The sequence below is a fragment of the Amborella trichopoda genome, chromosome 1 (genome assembly GCF_054954075.1).
Source record: "Amborella trichopoda isolate Santa Cruz 75 chromosome 1, AtrichopodaSantaCruz75HAP2 v2.0, whole genome shotgun sequence".
NCBI classification, from domain to species: domain Eukaryota; kingdom Viridiplantae; phylum Streptophyta; class Magnoliopsida; order Amborellales; family Amborellaceae; genus Amborella; species Amborella trichopoda.
Window position 1 is genome coordinate 50,122,101 of NC_142336.1, and position 22,791 is coordinate 50,144,891.

At 35.6% G+C, this 22,791-nt stretch overlaps 2 protein-coding genes across 27 annotated transcripts; one reads left to right on the forward strand and one right to left on the reverse strand.

Annotated features, from left to right (window-relative positions):
- The first annotated feature begins 7,959 nt into the window (after positions 1 to 7,959).
- GRI (Stigma-specific Stig1 family protein) lies at positions 7,960 to 8,714 on the forward strand. The gene has a single exon (XM_006858955.4). It carries the CDS (start codon positions 8,042 to 8,044, stop codon positions 8,471 to 8,473), a length of 432 nt encoding a protein of 143 aa, XP_006859017.4. The 5' UTR covers positions 7,960 to 8,041; the 3' UTR covers positions 8,474 to 8,714.
- A 4,665-nt stretch (positions 8,715 to 13,379) lies between these two features.
- On the reverse strand, positions 13,380 to 22,531 carry LOC18448901 (RNA-binding S4 domain-containing protein). Of its 26 annotated transcripts, none has more exons than XR_016058389.1 (10): positions 22,376 to 22,531; positions 19,493 to 19,596; positions 18,923 to 19,054; positions 18,240 to 18,313; positions 17,816 to 17,921; positions 17,586 to 17,654; positions 14,320 to 14,384; positions 14,114 to 14,217; positions 13,798 to 13,897; positions 13,380 to 13,697 (listed from the first exon to the last, which is right to left on the reverse strand). XR_016058389.1 is itself a non-coding variant. In XM_011630502.3 (10 exons), exons 1-10 carry the CDS (start codon positions 22,503 to 22,505, stop codon positions 13,635 to 13,637), a joined length of 942 nt encoding a protein of 313 aa, XP_011628804.2. In that variant the 5' UTR covers positions 22,506 to 22,531; the 3' UTR covers positions 13,380 to 13,634. The 26 variants fall into 26 exon arrangements, 13 of the variants coding, with proteins under 13 accessions (XP_011628804.2, XP_088726678.1, XP_088726752.1 ...); XR_016058390.1 differs by having other exon boundaries at positions 13,380 to 13,711; XR_016058411.1 differs by having other exon boundaries at positions 17,586 to 17,706.
- Between the last annotated feature and the right edge of the window lie 260 nt (positions 22,532 to 22,791).

Below are 22,791 nucleotides of genomic sequence, written 5' to 3' on the forward strand. Positions count from 1 at the left end.
GAATTAGTGATATGGAATGTCATGAAAAGTTAATTAAAAAACATTTAAAAGATGGAAATCTGGGTAGAGGGACCCTGATCGTCGATCCAGATGCCAAAGGGACGAACCTAAGAAGATAGGGAAAAAACAAAACTGAGCGTACTTTGTGATTTAGCCGAGCCGACGCCCTTTCCTTGCTGTAAACGCATTTCCCTGCCTCAAATACTACTTTTAAATTGGATGAGTAAAATCTACTTGTTAAAGACTCAAGTCGATAAATGGTAATCTTTTAAGGAAAGGTTTATACAGGGATGAGGCTCTAAACAATCAAATGAACTAAAAAATTCACTAGAAGGGGTTTTGATCAATGTTGTCAGATTTGTATCTTTTTTTTTTTTTTTTGGCTTTGCCCTAATCTTCTGCTGAATCGGCTTGAAGATGATTGAAGCGGCCAAAATTTGATCGCTTTGGCCTAATCTACGGCTGATTGGCCCAATTTTGACTGCTTTGGCCTAATCTTTGGCTTTGATTGGCCCAAATTTGATTGCTTCACTCTAATTTTCAGCCAAATCGGCTAGAATCGGATCAAAGTGGCCCAGATTTGACCGAAACAACAACATCAGTCTTTACTTCGGTTCATCCCTAACATTAATGCCCAACATACTAAGGCTTTTTTATTGCTCTTGCTCGTTCATGCCTAACATACAAAGGGTTTTTTATTGCTCTCGCTTATCATACGATTAATTTCGCACGGGCCACACTCTCGCTCATCATACGATTAATTTGGCATGGGCCACATGAGGTTGAGTAATTTACCATACAAATTGATTTGTCGGGTATTCCTTCCATTAAAGAGCGTTTTCATGGGGTAGAATCTCCTCCGGGAATGTAAGGTTTATGAGGCCAATCTTGAGCCACCATCCATGCTCATTCAATAGAATATTTTTGGTACAAGAAGTCGAATATTTTTGGTATTAAAGGTCTCAAATTCAGGAACTTCTACTGCAGGTACCTTGGAATACGAAGTCATAATCGCGTAAGTTCAAAGCCAGACTGACTGCTCCAATAACACATCCATAAATCGGTTATTGGTACAATAACATAAAGAAATGAAACCAATGTTTATTGGAAACAACCACCACAAAGGTTTTGTGGTTTGGGGCCAAAAGCAATTAGCATTGACTATCGAATAAGCCTCTTCAACTTGAGTTGGAATAAAAGCACGGAATACATTTGTACCATAACCATCTTCAAATAAAGTATTTTTTATGGTAGCACCATGAATAGTGCATAGTAGCACTCAATACTCTAACAACTCCCATCATATGAAATAAATTCAACATCCATTTATGAAATCTTTGGAAGTAGTGAATGAAGCAAAATATAGTTACAACATCGAAAGTTAGTGCAAAGAACTACTAGATTGACCTAGTAAATAAATCAGGAAAATGGAAATAAAAACAACAATGGAGTGGAGAATGTGATTGTGTTATAAAGTTGTAATCGAACAGATCAAGCAAGGTCAAATTAGTGCAACATGAAACCTAGTAGTTTGAAAGCACCATAGAGAGCAACAAAAGTCCACATACCATATAATTGACACCAACGAGTAAAATCTTAGTGCTTCTGGACCCCATAGTAGCAACAAAGCATGTGCTAAACTACTAGCAAGAGTAGAAATTGTAATTGTCACCAACTAAAATCTCCTTGTGCTTCAAGACCCTACAGTAGTAATAAAGAATATGCTAAACTATCAACAGGAGTAGAAGTTGCAGTGGTTAAAAGAAAATGCATCCTTCCAAATAAGAGAACTAATCCGTGGTGTACCATGAAGTTACAAAGGTTGAACCTATGAACCACCATCCTAAAGAAAAATACACACAACAATTGCAATCATTTTTTAACACTTCATATCACTATGCTTAAAAAAATATATGTAGTTCGATTATTTATGTGTGGTTGATCACTCACCCATTGCCCCTTCCAAAATATCGGATTTCGAAGATATAGATCCGTTGTGGAAATAAACCTAAGTAAAGGCATGTTATCCCAATTTCATTATTGTTTCCTATTCCTATATCTGATCCATGAATTGTCGCATGACTCATTAATCAGATGAAATTTATAAAAAAAACTTTCAAGGAATAAGTGATCCTTTCTCTCACTATCAGTTTCTTCTTAGATCCTATCTCCCTTTTCCATCAAACGGAAGTTCTATCTCCATGTTCCATCAAACATTATCTCCTTGTACAAGAGTTCATATTTGAAGTTGAGGAGTCTATGGCTCTGATACCATGATAGAATTTCAGAATATAGAATTTCAGAATACTGTAGAGAACTCTATGTATTGATCGATTAAAAAATACACAATACTCGTATAAATATATGGTCAGTAACAGTCACAAATAAATACTTATATCTATCATACATATCAATGACATCTAAACTTATCATAATCAAGAGATATACATCCATACGACCTAATCTAATTAGGACATACATGTCCCTACTCGATGTGTCCATATCTATCCATCAATATCTTTCTATACGATAACAAAATTAAAAAAATTTAAACAAAATTCAAAAAAATTATTAGGAACAAAACTATAGAACATTTTTTAATCTATTACAACTTTTCATAGTTCTATTGAAATGTTAAAGAATAAAAAATAAAACCAAAAAAAGAAAACTAATATTTAACTAATAAAAGTGTATATAATCTACCAAAAAAGTAAGAACCTAAAACAATATACCTATTGAAGCAACAAAAACAATTAAATTGAATAAAAGAAATACTTTATTGCATGGATTTGAAAAGGAATATTATTTCTAGCAAAACCCCTAAAAATTTATTAATTTTTTTTCTATAAATATAAAATAAACAAATAAAAAAAAGTGTAAAAAACTTGCTTGGGGCTTGAAATAGGTCAGAATTTTCAGAGCAACTGTATCTATAAAAATCTACTTTGAAGCCCCAGAACCCTCCTACTGTGATGGTCATGTATGAAATCTATCACAGAGAGAGAGAGAGAGAGAGGCGTAGAAATATAGTGTAATTTTTTTGAACAAGTAGAAATACAGTGTAATAATAGTCCATAGACTATTAAACAACCTATTAATTATAATAACCATTTTTTTTTTTGTTGCAAGGTAGAATAACTTCTTCGAAGATATCTCCTTCAATGAGCAGATGTCCATATATTATCTACAAGTTTCATACACAGATAAATAGTTAAAAGCAAATTTTGATTCTAGGTTTCCGGTTACAGTCTGCCAAACATTACCGAAAATGTGAAATCAATTATACATGATTTATATGTTTATTAAAAATGGGAAAGGTCAAGAAAACTTATTTCTAGTTATAAAGGTAAAAAAAAAGTATTGAATGAGACAATTTACTTTTGGTATAAGATGATCACAATTAATCTTGACCATTGGATATGAAATTGTGTAGCAGCATTTAATTCATTGACCAAACTCAAAGCTAAGAAAAAATATTCTCAAATTTTGTGACATACCCAAATTAACAAATTGTACATCGGTTGGTTATAAGCAATTGTGACATTGTACCAAGAGTAAATGATTTTATTACATACATTCCCATATGTAAATATATTGCATAAACAGCCTGTTTCAAGCAAACAAACGTACCCTAGTAAGTAAAGGTATAGTAATTTCACTAAGCCCATGCCTGATGGCTACGGGATCCAAATAGTACACTTGGGCCTGCCACCAAAAATATTAGTCGGGGGATTTATGCTACCGAGAATCTCGTTGAAACGAATTCTATACATCCTAAGAGCCATATAGGGTCATGTGGTAGCACCCCCATGCCAAAGTCACTACGTTGTGGTTTCTATTTCTATTGGTACCCCTCAACTAACTAACACCTTCAAAATGTTAACTTCTAACCTATTTGAAAAATTAAGTAGGGCCGGTCTTCCCCACGAATTACCCAAAAAAAAAAGAAGAGCAATATCAAAGCAAAGGACAAAAAAAGAAAGAAAAAGAAAACGAGTTTAAGCTTAAAAATTTCCAGCCCTAGTATTCCTTCTAGATTCAGTCTCGGATATGATTTTGATTTAAGACACTTTTTGGGTTTTAAAGCAATGTTTATTCTTTAATTGATCTTAAAGTGTGGTTATAAACATATTTAAGAGTTTCGGGGTTGCATTAGACAGTCCCATACAAGAGTTTCATATGCAGGTGCTCACCGAAAAAAAAAGAGAAAAGTTTCACATTTAGGTCCAAATGAGCAATTTGAACTAGAGATATCCAAATGTCGAAGCGGTTCTATTAGAGTTTTGATTGATCATCAAACTAGTTGGACTGTTAAAACCCCTAATCTGTCTCCGAAATGTTTCTCCAATTCATTAAAATCCGGTTTTTGGTGATCTGGTTTTGGTAAAGGGTCCACTTTTTGAACAGCTAGGTGTCCACACACTAAAATATTACAGCCTTTTGTAGTGCCATGAAACAAGTACAAATTATTTAGCCCCACTTGTAGGCGGGGGAACAGGGCGGGCTGAGCCCTAGACCAGGCCCAACACTGACAAGGCAAAGAGGCCATGGCCCAAGCCTGGCCTTGACCCTATCAGTGCGGCCGAAGAGGCCGTGGCCCAAGCCTGGTCTTGACCCGTCAGTGCTAGGGTGGACAAGACCAAATACAATAAACATAAACAAAAAGCAATAAGAAAAAAGGGCCAGGATGACCCGGCCTGTAGCGGACCTGCCCCACCCCATGCCTGCTATTTCCTCAGGCCATGGTGGCCCGGCCCTTGGGCCACAGTTTGTGACCAAGGCCTTTATTTTTTCGGGCCAATCGCACTGGGCCAACCGGGCCATTGCCCTACCCACTTGCACAAGGGTGACACACTTCAGTATAATTTGCTAGCAAACTAGGGGTACATAAACCGGAGTCTAGAGTCTAGAGTGTAAGATCTAGCAAGCACATAAACCGGAGTCTAGAGTTATTGTGACCTTATATTCCACTTAGGCTTTAATTTTTAATATCTAATGTTGACCACGCAAAATAAGCGCTGAGCAGCAGACTTGATAAGTATCAAGTCTTCTATAGAATTGGTTTGAAGTAATATAATAACCATATCAATGGTTTCAAAAAATATAATAACTATAGTTTCATAACTATGATTGTCACTAATTCTTAGACACTCTGTGAAATTTAGAAGGAAAGGGAAGAAATCAATACAGGGTTTTGCACTGCCACCAGATTAAAGTAATCATAGGGCAAGCTACATTAAAGTCCTTGCTTCTTCTGAAAATTTATGAAAAACCCTCTTGTAGTTCCCTTGTTATATATACTCACTGTACCATTCCCGATCTGCTGGCTTGGCTGAATCGTTGAAAACTCGGCAAAAAAGTTTTGAAAATAATAGTATATAGTGATTTTAGAAGGGAGAGGACTTGTACTGCAATCCGGATTACGATTCCCTGTCCAAATTACAGACTTTCAAACCCCAAAAAAACACCTATCCCTAAAGACCGCGTGAGGATTTTCGGAAGTGTTTGTGATTGGAATTACTCTAATAAAACCTTGTAAGGTCTTAAAATTAACCCTATAGGGGGTTTTCTCCTAAGGGGACAAATGAGTAATATACTCCCACGGGAGCATGATATCTTTGGTTAGCCTAATTCATGTTTTATGTTGATTATTTTGGAGCACTTGAGATTTCTATTTGTTGGGTGCATTTCCTTAATTTCCAAGAAATATGAAGGGTAAGCTGAATGCTCACATGGGACTTGGAAACCAGGGTCCAAGAATTTAATGTCCTTGAAGTCAAAAGAGCTCTGATGCGTACACGTGGAAGTCATTCCATGCGATGGACGGCATCCTCTCTCTTAATTTTGGCGGGCAACCCATGTGTGCCCAATTTCAATTCACCCTTCAAACGCCCCTTTTTCCCTTCAATAAGCAAACCAAATAAAAATATGATTTCCTTTACTATAATAATTAGTTTAAAAATAAAATTAATATTTAAATTCATCTATTAAAAAAATAACGCATTTCTCGCCTAAAAACCAGATCACCAACCTCCCCCTTCATGCAATTGCAAACAAACACCGGGAACGTTACGCTTCTTCCGTTTCATTCCAGCAAAATATTCAATATATTTATCTTACAATAACATGATATATATAATATAATGAATGCTAATATTTTAGAATTGCAATTATAATAGTTGTAATATTGAATTATTTTCAGTTCAATTCCGAAATATTATAATAATTGGCAGCGAATCTGTGGCTGTAGTGGCACGGAGAAGCCCCATTGGAGCTCGTAGGATCTCCATACGTAATGTCTAACCAGGAGAGCTTTTTTTTTTTTTTTTTTTTTTTAAGTTTTCCCTTCATTTTAGTGATTTTAAAAAATTCCTGAATAATAACTTGTATTTTTTTAATGAAAATCTAGGAAAACTAAAACATAAATCAACTTTAGTTGTTAGAATTTTAAATTTTGTGGCAAAAAATGTGCCATCCATCAGGTTCAAAATTTTAAAATTTTTTTATCAAACTCTATTATACCCTAAGCCGTAGGAACCTTTGAGATTAAGACTGACTTGATTGTACCAAAAATAACCTATAATATATACTCATTTCCCAAAATGTCCCATTTTCTTGTTGTTAATTTGTTGTTTTAGAAATACTATGTATATAAAAGCTTGATTTAGAGAGATGGAAGTGTTTATTGTGACAATCAACTTTACGGGTGGGTTCTAAATTGTGTGGCCAAGGTTATACCATTCACCACAATAAAAATTCAAAAAAAATCTTTTGAACCTTATAACCCGCCTCAGGCCGTAAGATTTCACGTATGATATTAAGACAAATTATGATCTACTTCTACCAAAGGCAAACAGCCTCATGGAATATACTACCTTTGGCGATTTATCCCTGTTCCCTTGTGTTTACGCATTGTTTTTAGAAAGGCTATACTCATAGAAACTTTAAGGGAAAATTGCATAATACTCTAAAAAATGGACTTTCTAAACACTTCAACTAAACCTAACTTTTTTTAGCAACTTTTTCCTCAAAAACATGTTTCATAGCATATACACCCCAACTCAAAAAAACAAAAAAAACCGAGACTAAAATGCTCCTCCCTTACCTCACATTGACCATGGTGGTCCGGCACTTCACAATGACGGTCCGGCACTTCATCATGCGGGTCGGAGTTTGGAAGAGGTGGTCCGGCATTTGCTTCTGGATTAATGAGTGGTCCGGCATTTTATGAGCTACGGTCCGGTAAAATTGAAAATTGTGTTTTGAATAGGCAGCACGACAGTGTACAGTTCCGGTCCGGCATAATGGATGGATTTCGCAATATACAACTGTGGTTCGACGTTTCTTTTTATTGGGATCCGAAAATGATTTGTTATGTACGGGAAAGGTGTTTTCATTAAAAAAAAAATTGAACTTTTTGTATTGGAAGGGTATTTACTATAAAACTTGATTTTTGAAAAAAATATGGTAAGCAAAATTAAGGTGGGGCAAAGTGCCTAAAAAATCTATTTTTTTGGTCTTTTATACAATTTTCCCAACTTTAATAATCATTGACAAATGCAAATGTTTAATGTCTTCTATCTAGTTGATGCAAAAATTAAGAATTCCTCAACTTCTTGGAACAAAAAACAAATTGAAAATCCCTAAGACTAATTTGTTCATCGAGGAATTAACTTTCTAAATTTTGAGTTTATTATGGACATCTCCAAAAGCTTGACTTTTGGTTCCTACAATCCCAAAGCTCAGAACTAGGCTGGCAATTTCTACTAAAATAGTGGGCATCAAACTGAAGTCATTAAAAGCGAACAATATTCTATTGATACAATTTGTTTCTAAAGATGGATTTCTCGACGTATCATACTATTTAAACCTTGAGGCACTTATATTTATAGAATATATCAAGATTCAAGAACCCTTGTTATAAAATTATATTTATTTTGTCGAGAGAATTCCACTTCAAATACCCATCGTAGGGCACGTCCGCTTCGATAGTTCCCTAGGTGGAGAGAGAGAGAGAGAGAGAGAGAGAGAGAGAGAGAGAATGCAGTCTTTCATGAGAAGTGCCACTATTCTCTCTCTTCTAATGTTGGGCGTTGTTCTGAAGGTAAGTTGTGATGCAGTAGCAGATGAAGGCATGGACGACCACTTTCTCTCTCTAAACCAGAGGGCAGGGAGCAGGTTTCTTGCAGATAAGATCAAGAAGGGCACGAAATGTGACTTATCAAACAACGTTTGCCCAGGACTTTCTCTCTCTAACGGTTCGGTGCTACTCGAATGTTGCAAGAAACATTGCCGTAATGTGCTGTCTGATAGGAACAATTGTGGGACTTGTCTTTCCAAGTGCAAGTTCGGCGAGCTTTGCTGCCATGGGGTGTGCACAAACATTGCTTACAATGTAGACAATTGTGGCAAGTGTGGGCTCAAGTGCAAGCCTGGGGTCAGGTGTGAGTATGGGTCTTGTGGTTATGCCTAGAGAGAGATAGTGAGTGTAGAGTGTGATGGCTAGTGGTAAGTGCTTATAGATACTCAAATAAGTTAGAGAGAGAAAGAGAGATGGGTGGTGGTTTAGGGATGGAATTTTTTGTTGTTTTCACATAGGAGGGAATTGTATGTTGTGACAATACTGGTGGTACATTGTTATAGATATACAAGCCAAGCCTATTGTTGTTTCGAAACTTCTCTCTCATCAATAACAAAACCATGGTTGCATATTTCATTCTTGGTTTTACTACATATCAAACTGTGTGTGTTGTGTGAAAAGAGAGAGAGAGAGAGAGAGAGAGAGAGAGAGAGAGAGAGAGAATTTCAAGTTTATCTACCATTTTTTTTTTGTGTTATTTGTAGTATCCTTTATTGAGCTCTAATCGTTTCAGTGTTATTATTGTGTGTCGTTTCGTCTTAACTTTCATCAGTTCACAATGACTCGAGAAATAAGCAACATTTCTATGTTAGGGAGGAGTGATCTCTCTCTCTCTTACATTGAGTCTATAAAGACCATCAATCAATTAGTATTCTCCCCCTCTCTCACTCATGCTTTTGTTATTTTGCATGACAGAGTCGATCAACTGATTCAAACCTGATTATCATTCTTATTTTGCCTCTGCAATTTTAGTTTTTGACTTATTTGCACATCAAATGGTGCCTCTAGGTCTATAGCCTCCATAGATTTTTTGTCAGTATTTCCTAGTTTTTGTGAAATGCCAATTTAAGGAGTCGCATGTGAAATGGCAATGTAAGAAGTCATACACGTCTTCTCTAGACTTTTTAGAGGGAGACTTCACCCCCCAAAAAAAAAAAAAACAAAATAATAATAATAATAATAATAGTAAAGAGTTTGAGATTTCGTTGTTCCACGTGCATAGTATCAGATCTCTATGTATATATAATTACGAATGAGAAAGAATAGTAAGGAAGACCGAGAGTCTCCACAATCAAGGACAATAGAAGTGCAAATTACGCGTTCCCCATGTGGGGACATTTATGAGCAAAACTTTACTTCAAATGCTTTTGTCAAAGACTCTTTGAAGTGCAAAACAAGTATATAACTATTGTGTTAAATAAGGGCACGTATGCTATGTTCTCTCGGGAGATTTACTTGGGAGGGAGGATTTTTTCGACCTACTTCAGAATTATTAGATGACTATTTTATAAAAAATAAAATAAAAATTGAAATTTGAGGTTTTTAACACCGTCACTATCTAAAAATTAGATGGTCCCTTTCAATCTCGAGATATTATTTTTTTCAAGTGCCTTAGAATTTTTTTTTATTGAGATTAATGTATGGGTTGAAATCATTGTTGGAAAAATCAGGTGATCTAATTGGTATCCGCTCGTTTAGATGTGGCTGGTTTAGTTTTAAGCGGTTTTGGTGATCGGCCAGTATTAAAAAATAATTCAAAAATATATATGTAAATTCTCATAAATAAATAATTTGGTTTGTAATACATCTTTTAATATTCTTTACATTGTGGTACGACTAAAAATTGTTTTGGTCACTAAAAATACCCATAGGAGCAAATCGATTTTTTAAAATCCATTTTTTCATTAATTTTCAATTTCATTTGAATGTGTTTTGTTTTAATCATTATTTATATGTTTTTTACATTTTAGTAGACTTTTTTTGGTATCTTTTTTAATTTTTTTGAACACTTTTTTCACCACCCGAAATTTGCCCTTTTAGAACGATTGAATTCGTCAGTTTACCAATTAGGCCGGTTAAATCACTTTCCGGCCGATGTCTAGTTAACCATTCCGGTTCGATTTTGTGAACACTGGTTGAAATGGTTACGTCCCTAAAATTTAGGTTCCTAAAATTATTTTTGGGTGATGTTTTACCCGAGAAAGAAAATACGGCGTAAATAATTGATGAACGGTGATGTCGGGAGAGTGGAACCCTCGAGAACATGACATGAACGTATGCGTTACTCTCACGCTGTCCATCCCACCATTGGACGGTGGCAACATTTAGGACCACAACTTATGATTACGTGCATCATGGTATGCTTTAGGCCGTTTATCCCACAAATCAAGCCTCCTCCAACGTTTTTCATGGATTGAACATTTTATCTGGCCCTTCCTTTTCTTTTTTTTTAGTCTGAGAGATAAAAATAAGTAAGAACTAAGAAAACGCTTGCTTACGATAAAGGGAAAAGTTAAAACCTGGCTTATTCAGATGTGATCCCTTTTGGAAAGTCTATTTTAAAGATGGCTTTGACTTTGAAATTTCACAGGTTGATAATCTCGATTACTAAAAATTGTGAACCTAAAAGAAAGATAAAATTAATTTTAAGCCTTAAAAATCTTTTGAAAGAATAGAATGAATAGAAACAAAAATAGAAACAAAAATAAAAATAGAAACAAAAATAAAAACAAAAATAGAAACAAGAATAGAAACAAAAGCAAAGTTTAGAAAAAAAAATTTTACTTTTATTTTAACGTTTAAACTTTAAAACAATCTTGAAGTTTTATTTATTTTTTCATTCATTGCCTGTGAAATGTAAGATAGAATTTTTGGAAGGAGACCTTACTCGAATAGGTGTATGGCATGGCTCTCCAAAACCCGATCCTAAACTAAAAGGAAAAAAAATTAAAATACAAGAAAAAAAGATTGAGATTGCAGGTAAATATCATAAAGTGAAAATCCAAAAGATTGAGATTGTACAATGTAAGATATAAAGTGATCGCTGCATACCGATGAAATTTAAGGGAAAATTCTATAGGACAGTTGTAATACCAGTTTTTTTTAAAAAAATCGAAATATTGAACGGTAAAAAAACAACATACCCATAAGATAAATGTAACTGAGATGAAGATGTTCAGATGGAGGAGTGGAAAGACAAGAAATAATCAAATTCGAAATGAATACATTCGGAATAATTAGGTGTGGCACCAATAGGAGATAGGAAGAAAGAAAGCAGACTTAGATGGACAGGCTACATGCAGTGCAAATAGTCCAAGTGTAAGGCTAAAAAAAATAAAGGATTGGGGCAAAGGATATAGTGAAAATAGTGAGAAAAGATATAGGATATATGACCTTACTGAGGATATAGCCCTTGATAGAGTAAATTGATAGACCATAATTTGTAACAAAACCCAAATAGTTTGAAAAAAAGCTTGGATGATGATGAAGAAGAAAAAGCTATGAAGAAGTTAATTTTCTTTAAAATCAGTAAGCTAGATAAGTTTTTGGCACAAACTTGTAGATTTATGCAAAATGTTGTTGGTTAATTTAAACCTTTCCTCAAGAAATATATGATGTACGAGCATGTAAGTGACACGCAAAAAGGAAGCCACAAGAGAATGAAAAAACCTTTCGTATTATAATAACAATTTGGAGGCCGGATCAAAAGTCATGATTTCGAAAGTACTAGGCCTCCTAGATAAAAAAAAGGCATATTTCCAATGGCATCTTCTGGAGGTTTGGATTTTTCGAGCCATGAAGCATTAGGGTTGGGAAAGAGATCAATATAGGAAAACATTCAGGTGCACAAGCCAGGTTGAGTGTTCCTGAAGTTCATTCAAAGATAGATATTTTTTACTGCATTACATATTCTTTTTCATTTTCTTTTTACATGTATTGTTAGTGTTTGGGTCCTTGAAAGCCTTTAAATTTTCTTTTCTTATGCTCGGGTACGCATTTCTTAGGGCCAAAACTCCATAACTGCAGCCAAAACTGCATATCTGTTGTAAAAAGGTATACCTAATTTGAAATGAGTAACTGAGGTTAAAATGAACAACGAAGGTTAAACTACTTAGCAAAAAATGAAACGGCTCCATTGGGCAATTCAATGGTGTCTATAGACATCGAATGTTAGGAGAAATAAAATTTTCAGATTGTTACCATCTACAATACTTTTTAAGATGTTTCATCACCATCATCCAAGCCTTATTCGCATATCCCAAATAATTGCTTTTGAGGTGTTTCACAACCGTCGGAAATGATTGTTTCAAGAACTGTAGCTTGTAAAAGTAATTGACGGTGGAAATATGGATTATGTGAGGAGAGAAAAACTCATGGATTTCTCAAAAGAAATATTATATCTGTAAAAACGAAAAGCAATCTACGAAAACAAAAAAGAAGAAACAAACAAAAAAAAAAACGACAACCAACCACAATGCAAAGATATACGTGGTTCGACAACGTGCCTATGTACACAATAGATACAAGCTTCTATACTGACAATATTATACAGAGATCTGCGTTTTTCCCCTAACCTTAACCCCATAATGGTATAAATTGCCTAAATACCCCATATACAGATACAAAAATTTCCCTCAGAGGCGACAGCCTCGAACCCTCGCAGGGGCAGAGTCCATCCAATCTACTTGGCAAGACGACTCCTCCAAGCCTCAAGCCCTTCGAGCCTTTGGCCCTTCGGGCTTTTAAGGACCATCCAAAGTTATCTTTTTTACTCCTATCTTTGACGGACAGATATATTTCCTCGTAATACAAGACATCAATCCTCGACAAAATCTTCCTTCCCCTTAATTTTTCTAACCCAAGTTTCAATTTGCTATTACAAGAACGGGGTAGCGCACGTCAACCGGTAAAACCGTCCAGCTATTTCAACATGCATATCATTGCTCATTTCCCGTAGATTTTATCATTCGAGTTTGCCTTTATAAGGAGTAAGCGAAACAGAATATAGATTCACAAATAATTTTTTGAAAGAAAAACTATAATTGTTACAGAATGTGACTTGTTTTAGGGAAAAAATTGAAATTGCTCTAAAATTGGAATAAATCCCAATACATAAAAGCCCATTACTAGCGCATCAAGAATTTTATTCATTGAATTTGGTGCACATGGGATGGTTATCCCCATAAGTCCAAGTGGTTTGGTGCTGTCTCTCTCTCTCTCTCTAGGAAGACAGTCACAGTTGGCATTAAGCAAGGTTGATTGATGTATACCACATTTCATAAAATAATAATTAATAGTGAGAGAGCTAACCAGCCTTCCTAGAGTGATCAACCAAAATTCAATTGGCCATGAAGAACAAAGTTAAAATGAAAAATAGGAGAGAGTATAATAATTGCTATGAAGGGAAAATTACAGGTCAAACCCTTTCTCAAAATCTATGAAACACAATGCATCTTATCTTAGCCTCCTCGTAGCTTGTGGTTTATTCAGAAGCTCACAAGTATCGGATAAGCTCAACTGCATATTTTCCTTTCTTTGTTTCAGTTATTTCTCCTATCTGCATTAACAAAGCTTGGAATTTGAGGAAAAATTGTTCGAACTCTTAAATCATTGTCAATATATGTGTGTGTGTGTGTGAGAGAGAGAGAGAGAGATACTTTTAACCTCCCTTTCCCACTGATTGATACAGTATCACCAGTCTTGAGCGTAGCTCCATTTTTCGTGGCAGGGTTCCAGTTAACCCGAACATCCCCGTTACTGAAAGACAAAATTGGGGAGAAAAAAAAACACTCACAACATTCATTTGACAAATACGTTCGACGAACGCATGAAGGTGGACTAATATGATTCTCATAACCTCTACTCTAAGATAGAACTTTTACTCATATACTCGTATATGCGATTCATATACTCAGAGTGTATATGCGAGTGATTAAAACACCTGGAATAAAAAGGTAATTTGAGTTATTATACCTGATCAAATCAACAAGCTTTGAACGGGAGACTTTAAAGCCTGCACTGGCTATGGCATCCACTCTCAAGGAAGCCTCAACAGTCTTGAATGACTTAGTCCTAAACTAAAGTAAGTAATCGTGAGAATGAGAATGCATGAGCTAAGAAATTCTTCTGTAAATTCATAAGAAAAACATGAAGCAAGGTTTGATGACTATATATCTGACTTCGGTGGCTGGAACTCCAGTGCAAGAAGTGGAATCTGATTACATGAAACCGTAACGTTCCCAACCTGAAAAGTGATAAATAAGAACCTTAATGAGTGGATTATATTTCAAATGAGAAATTTACACCATACACCTCTCCCAAACCAAGATGTCAAATACTCCAAAACTTCTACGAGGAGCCCAATACTCCCACTAAACCAACATCCAATCCCCTCCTACTTGTTCAACCAAAGTCTCTCTCTCTCCCCCCTGGTTCTCTTCCTTCTATCTGCCCTCCTCAATGGAGGACTCGCTGAGTTTTTCTGCTCTTCCTGTATTCATGAGAATTTTGTCACTCCATTTTCTGAGCAAGGATTCCCCAATATTCTTGTTAAAGTCAACCTTATTTTCGAGTGTTGTCTCTGCTGGTTCCTTGATTATCTCCACCTCCTCACATGCGAGTTCCGCCTTCTAACCAAAAACCTCAATATCTTCACAATTCTCATCATTTTCACTAGTTTTTCTCCCGCTCTCTCCATTTTTAGTGGTGGATTTCTCTTCTTCGTTCTTCTCTGGTGGCCCATACCTTTTTTTTTTTCCAAGATCCATTCCAATGAATCGACGTGATGGATTAGTTGGTGCACTTTTCTCAGCTTCAATCTCCTCAGTTTGTTCGAAGTGCCATGAATTGATTGGAAAGTCAAGCATGTCTCAAATCTTCACACTTCTCTCCACTCTTTGCAAGAAGTGCTGCTTGGTTTTTTGACTGTCCTTTCTTGGTGTGCATTCTTCATATGAGTCTGACTGAAATCATGTCCAAGGATAGAGCACTGCCATGCAATAGTTTAACCAAACAACAGAATCAGGCTAACTCCACCTTCTCTAAACATAAACTTTTGGACTAGCTTTACTGAGCTTCTTCGAGTTCATAACTCTGAATAAATTCATGATCACTGTTGACACTTCAATCACTCTAGTCTAAAATTGACAAGTACAAAACCATGAATCCACAGTAAATGTTCCAAGCTTTAAATTTGATCTTCTAATCTTCAATTTCCTCTTGATAATCAGACTAAATGATTTAGGCAATTTCATGTCAAGGAAACTCAAACAACAGAAATGGAGAGAGGATCTGTAAACAGAGAGTAAGTTTTCATGGGAAATTGAGGAAACCAAATATTGTGGTTTTGATTGAGAGAAGAAAGTGAAAGGTGAGAGAAACAAGGAAAAGATAAGGAAATTAGGAGTGGAAGATTCATAGAGAATGGAGGCTTTTGAAGGTTCTTCTGAAACAATTAGGAGAGAGAGGTAACAAGGTAACAGGGGACACAATGGTGACCAAATGAGAAAAGATTAACATAAAAGGAAGATTCATAAAAAAGCAAGTTGGTTCATCCGATGAGTTTGGAGAGAGAAAGAGCTGGTTACCATTGGCCCATCATTTCCAATTGGATCACGCCTATCTTCGATTTCAAAGAAAGAGGCAATAGTTTAAAGAAATCGTGGCTGTCCAGGAGAGGGAGGGAGAATGGTAGAGAGAGAGAGAGAGAGAGAGGTTGGGAGCTTCGATTTAGGAAAAAATATTAGGTTAGTTTATTAGAAGAGAAAAAAATTGATTTTGGTTGAACCGGTACTGAGGGGGTTGCATGAAGATTCACTGGGAGGTAATGAGGTTGCACATGGAAGTTGTGGAGGTGAGGTGTTTTTTGCACATTGGTCTGGGGAAGGTAATACACTGTAAATTTCTCTTAAAAAAAAAAAGATGGATGACCAGTTTATATCATGTGCAAGTGCCACATTTAAGAAATTATCGAATCTTGAACAATTCTATTCTTACTACAAATTTACCTTTGCGATAGAATGACATACTCTGCTTTCAAAGAAGTTCATGAAATGTACCACTAGCCATTTCATTATTCAAATCATGACTTCATATATTGGTGAATTTAAGTTGAATTTCAGTTTATGCTTTTGGCGAAAAGGCCATTAACTGAAAGAAGTGGAACGTTATATGTCATATGCTAGACCTGATACCCAGAAGTTTGTCATATCTAACACAATCTGTTAGTAACTACTGAAATGGGACATTAGAAGGACAGGTAAATCAATTTCCGAGTCTCAAGATCTGAGTCGCATTACATCGAGGTATTTGCACAAACATTATATGCATGCTTACTGTAGTACCTATATTACAAAACAAGAAAACCATCAAGTACAAAAGGAAATTTTGACAAGAGGCAATAAAGTTAGGTCATGATAACATCCCTAAGATGTATCCGTCGATTAACTGAATTCCATAGAAGTTTAGTTTCTCCAATCCTAGCATGTCGGGAATTGGGTAACAAAGTAATCGCACGTTAGCTACTAAGCTTGCTCAAATATGAAGTGAAGTTGGAGGAAGTTCCAGGCAAGGTTCGAGGGATCAAAGAATGGATAAGCATTTCACCAGTTGTCAATGGGGATTGAGGAGTCAGACGGCTTTAGAGGAGGGTAATTGTGAGTGTACCTAGGTGCCTAAGCAAAGGATTCGGGCTGTCATCTCTTTCCCTATTTTTTTTTCCCTTTTTTTTTGGAATGTTAACTTGGGATTGGTGAGAATGGAAGTAAAGATGTCACATTATGGAGCCTGCCACCACAACCACCACTACCGTTATATGCCACCTATTGCAATTTCTTTTCTATCATCATCATAGCCTTTTCCCATTTATTTGGGGTCGACTACACGAATTCTAGTCAACTATTCTGCTGCTCTATCAAGGATCATACGAGACCATAAGTCCCCATATCTTTTCTTATTACCTCCAACTATGTCTTTTTGGGGCAACCCCCTACTTTTCTTTAGCCTTCCACTTGAACCAACTCGCACCTCCCAACAGGTATTGTACTGGGTCTGTGTTGCACATGGCCACCCACCTAAGTCTACTTTCACTCAGTTTATCGCTTGTTGGAGCCACACCTAAGTTCTCTCAAATGCATTCATTTCAAATTCTATCCCTTCTTGTCTTGCCACTCATCCATCTTAACATACTCATCTCAACTACATTCATCCTATCAGTATGTTATTTTTTGACCGCCCAACATTGCACCCCCATAAAGCAAAGCTGACCTCATAGCTATCCTATAGAATTTCCCCCTCAACTTCATTTTAATTTCTTTTACAATTAATAAAAAAGGCATTTACATATCTATTTAGGCAAAAGATAACAACCTCACTAATAGATTATTGATTAGAATGTAACAATATATAGAGGTTACAAAATATTAATACAATAAAAGAAAAACTTCACCTTTACTAGGGAAGATCTCAGGTAATCAACGAGCTCTGGAACAACAATAACCTGAGCTCCTTTCTCACCCTGGAACAGGACGATTGGTTTTTTAACCTGAATGATATCTCTCCTAGCAAACCTAACACCCAAAGTAGTAAAGAGAACATAGACATACAAGTTAAGCGACACACAAATTCTTGAGTTAACCCATATGCACTTCTAATTATTAGAAAAAGCAACAGTCACACCTGGAGAAGAATGTCACCAACTTTCTCCCTGGCAATCCCTGTACCAAGAACAGCTCCAAGAAAGTCACCATGAGAGCAAGGTTCAAATCCAAAGTTTCCTGTGATGCTGAAAAGTTCAACAATTTACTGAAGATGATTTTGTGAGGGATTTCAATGGAACTGTAAATCCTAGAAAATATAACCTTGAGAAGGAATAAAACTCTGGAAGCATATGAACTATGGGAAACTACACTAAATAATCCAACAGACTATGCAAAACCAGAGTTCATTGGCATCACCACCAACAAGAACAGGAAATGACCGCAATGGAGGGTCTGATTCTCTCTCCATCACCATCCATTTCACCAGACAGTGATAACCCCAATGGACTATGGTTTTCCTTAGACCATAGCATGCACATTATATAAAAATTTGAATTACTAACCTCAAAGCAGCAACTATATCAGGAACATTTGACATTGCTTCAGGACATCCAACCGATAGGCGGCAACGTTCAGCCTAGGCAAATAGGACACTGCATAAGCTGATTGGTACTGTTGATGACGCGTAGTGATACAAATCTAATTGCTGTCATATGTATTGCAAGGAAACTATATGAAAAGAAATGTGCCAAAAACAACATGCTTGGAACATGAAGATCTGCATGAAAATAATTAAATAATAATAATTAAAAAAAAGAAGTAAAGGGGCAACAAATTTTAAGTAGATAATGATTCCAAGGGCAGTCTTGAAGAAGAAAAAGAAATTCTTGAAATTTTTAAATGATAATACGCATTGATTCTGATTGAGAAAATCTTTAACAAACCAAATACACTTTTTATGATTAAAATCAGGACGAATATATTGTTACGCCAAGATAATTACTGGCACTTTATTTAGGCAAATTTGGAGGAAAAGTTGCCCAACTTCCAACTCTATGCAAAAACTATAAGAGAAGCATGGACAAGAAGAAAAATGATTATAAGCATTGGAGATTTGGACTATTAAAATATCATTCTGTTTTCAAAGAGAACAGGCTAACCAGCAGTTATTTGTTCTCACTAATATGAACAGACGGAATTTATGTCATTCTAATGATAATAATTAACTAGCATCATGGGATTTAACCTGTGGATAACCCCCTTGAGAAACAGCTTCAACATCTGATAATTTTTCCAGTGCAAACATTGCGTCTCTTAGTACGGGTGGAGTCAGAAAATCAGTATGATAAACTTCTTTCCTAGTTAGAGCCCTCCTTGCCTTGACAAAATGATGGGAAGACAATCAGCACACATGTATATGTTCCTAATAAGAATTTCTCAATGGCTACTACATAACAAAAAAGTGTATGTCATGCAAATCTGTGGGCACACATGCCTAATGCATATGAGAGAGAGAGAGAGAGAGAGATTTATAATGTGGGCACATTGTGCTCCTGAAAGTAACTTTCAAACTTTCTAGGAATGCACCATACTCACACATGTACCAAAGTAATGCGCATCAATCTAAAAATCAGATCCATAAACTCAAGCTCCCAATAGTACTAAGATCAATCTCCATAAAGTGAGATTACAGCCCAAAGATATGAACTAGGTAAGTCTCCATTACGAACAAGTATACAAGAATTAGAACAAATTAAAACATTATTACATTCTGGATACAAAGTAGAGAAAATTTGCTCAAACATAAAGCCAATACCATTTCAAGAATGTTCTTCACAGCCTCAATGCTGTTCTTGTCTCCTATTGCTTTCAGTATAACTTCATCCCCACCCTTTATTGCATGTACCACATTGCAAAACCCTACATATTTGAGAAACATTAGGTCATAACTAAAATGACATCATTCACAACAAAGGATAGGTCCCCAACAAGGTTTGTGCCACGATGGTTACGGCAATTAGATTCAGTTGATGAATATATAACCCAAGTGGAATATGGAAGAACCATTGTCTGGAGTTACCAACCAAAAACGGATAGGACCCCACTAGAGGGCACACACTCTCCATCACAGTACATCAATTCTATGAAAATGGACGATCAAACAGTCATTGGTTCTTCTAAAATCCATTGGAATTAGTAATACACATTTCCTTCTTTATATGGACGACAAGGTTTTTTGAACTGGAAATCAATGAAACAACATAGGCTGGCTGTTCAAAAGATTCCCATGGTTCACAAGACAACCGCATTCACAACCGCTATTTCAGTGATGCATTCACAATGAAAGCTTGCTTACTCTGAAAGTATTGTCAAATGTCGTTTTCAAACTGGAAATTTATTCATTACACAAGACTACAACACCATGAGAACTTACACCAATCCATACCAGTGTAGGAAAATTGGGCGGTTCAAATTCTATGTGCCCAGTTAAGCTTGGTTAGATCGGAACTGGCCACTAATCAGATCCGGTTTCAGCCTGTTTTGGTAAACCGACCGAGTATTTTAAAAGAATTCAAAAACATTATATAAAATCTCAAAAAATAAGGAATTTTGTTTGTAACGCATTTTTTTATGTTTTTCATCATATTGGCAAAGATTGAAAATTGTTTTGACTATTAATACTTATTTTTAAATTTTCCCATCTTTTTTACAAAATTTCAAAAATACTCCTGGGCACAAATCGATTTTTTAAAATCTATTTTTTTCATTAATTTTGAACTTCATTTGGATGTGCTATGTTCAATCATGTTTTAAATATACTTTTCATATTAGATTTCTTTTTGTAATTTTTTTTTTTTTAAACACTTTTTTAGCCGCCCGAGACTTGCCCAGTTAGGCCGGTTGAACCGCTTCCCGGACCATGTATGGTTGACCATTCCAGTTATATTTTTCCTACACTGATCCATACAATCAATTTGGCCTTTGCACTTTGTTGAAGCCCTAACATTCACTTTAGCCAATGGCTGGAAACACAATCTTTTTTATCGAAGTAGCATATGTGAAGTTAGAAACATATAATGAGGAATGTATAACATAAGGTAAAGAATATCACAATCACAGTTATTAATTGGAAGCTTTTTAGTATCATATATATTATCACTATTATTATCTCTTTTTGAAATGTCTTCTATGTATGTTATAAATCAAAAAACAATTAAACTTATGAATGGTAGAAACAATTAGGTATGAAGAGTATCACTTACAAGCGATAAGGAGGTTTTTGGGTTTTGAAAAAAAAAAGATGATCAAGAATACAAAACACAATGAATATGGTATATATTGCCATACACTTGCTTCCACATGATACATAACAAGTTTTGGAGAAATTCTTTAGTAGAGGAAATCATCAACTAGTCATTTACAAATGACACACTTTCTCTCTTTGCAGTAGTCAAATTTTCAGATACTTTACCAAGCGCAACCATTAATCATTCCATTTTTAGAGTTTCATCTAATTCTAGACTGAATTCCTATACTCAATGGCAAAATATAGACTCTTGTTTAAATGATACACTCAACAGTCAAGACCTCTATAAACAACACAGATAGATACATCTATTTCAAACATATTTACGATTGTCAGATTTGCCAACCCCGACATCGGCCTTCAGACACAATATATCCATAGATCATTTCGAAGAGCATCAAACTACTTTTATACGAAGATACCAACATGAAAGGTCAACAAGAAGTGCCTAAGTTTCTAAATTGTCGAAAACAAGTGTAGTGTCCTTGGTGTGTTGACACACATGCCAAAAAACCATCTTACCTTGATTAGAAAAATGTTTCATATGAGACTAGGGGGCCAAACCCCTTCACATGACTTGAAAGCGTTGAAAATCTCTCTCTCTCTCTCTCTCTCCAAACACTTAAAAAAACATACACATACAGATAGGGTTGTGTAAACATTCAAGTATTGCTGTTGATTTAAATCATATTTTATACTCTGGCCTAATCTTATCCAAACCTTGTCTAGAGGCTTCTTTGTAAAAAATTATCTTAGAGATTGTAAAAGTAAAATTGATGATAAATCCATACCTTGATTGAGAGGGATTACTGACTTTCTCCAATATACTTCTAATGTACAGTTACAAAGAATTCATCTAAATTGCCTTCATATTAAAAAGCTAACACTTTCTCTAATCAATTCAACCACTAGTAAAAAAGGATACAATATTTTACACTTCTCCATCCATTAGAAACTCAAATTCCTCCATCTGAATATCCAGTTTCATTAAACCACAGAACTCAAATTCCATAACCAATTTTGTAAGATAACCATTTCTATGTAAAGCATAAAATGTTAATTCTAGCTCCACTGCAAGTTATTAAGCTACACAAGATCAGATAAAATAATAAAACTACACAAATCAAATTACACAGAAGAAAAGCAAAAGATTAGGGCACACTACGCAAATTAACAGTGACCATGTCATACAATTCGTTTACTCGTCAGAAAGCTGGCATTAAACGGCGGAAAATCGATTCAAGCAGCAGAAACAACTTTCAATCAAGTGATATGATAAGCTTCTTTTCCAGTATTTAGTCATTGCTTCGATTGTCCACTAACCAATAGAGAGAGATGGACTATATACAGAGTCTACGATAGTATAAAAGCGTGTTTTTTTGTTTAACATACCTGAAGTTTTTGGTTGAAATACAATAAGATTGAAGCATGAAAATCGCAGAGAATTGAACTTAAATGAAGAAAATGAATTGCAGATAAAGTTTGATCGGGAATGCAACAGGGTTTGCCTCATGTTAGTCATGCCTTTTGGCAAACCCAAACTAAATGCACTCATCTCTCTCTCCTCGCGCTGTCTGAGCTGTCTCCCTCTCTCTCTCTCTCTCTCTCTATCTGAACTGTCTCCCTCTCTCTTTTTTAAGAATCGCCAGAAGTATAAGGTCCGTTTACTCCCTTAGGCAAAACCGACCAGTGTTCAGAAATCGAACCGGCGTCCGAAGTCGTCCGAGAAACCGATAAACCGGCAGGCCTGTTCAAACCGCCGGCCAGTGCGCTAAAAAAATGTTAAAAAAATATCAATTCTAAAAAAA

Coding starts and splice junctions, on each gene's coding strand:
- GRI (XM_006858955.4), top strand. CDS start 8,042: ATGCAGTCTTTCATGAGAAGTGCCACTATTCTCTCTCTTCTAATGTTG.
- LOC18448901 (XM_088870547.1), bottom strand. CDS start 22,505: ATGACTAACATGAGGCAAACCCTGTTGCATTCCCGATCAAACTTTATC. Junction 19,055..19,492: donor TGAAGAACATTCTTGAAATG/GTATTGGCTTTA, acceptor CATTTTGTCAAG/GCAAGGAGGGCTCTAACTAG. Junction 17,707..17,815: donor TTGGTGACATTCTTCTCCAG/GTGTGACTGTTG, acceptor TTTGGGTGTTAG/GTTTGCTAGGAGAGATATCA.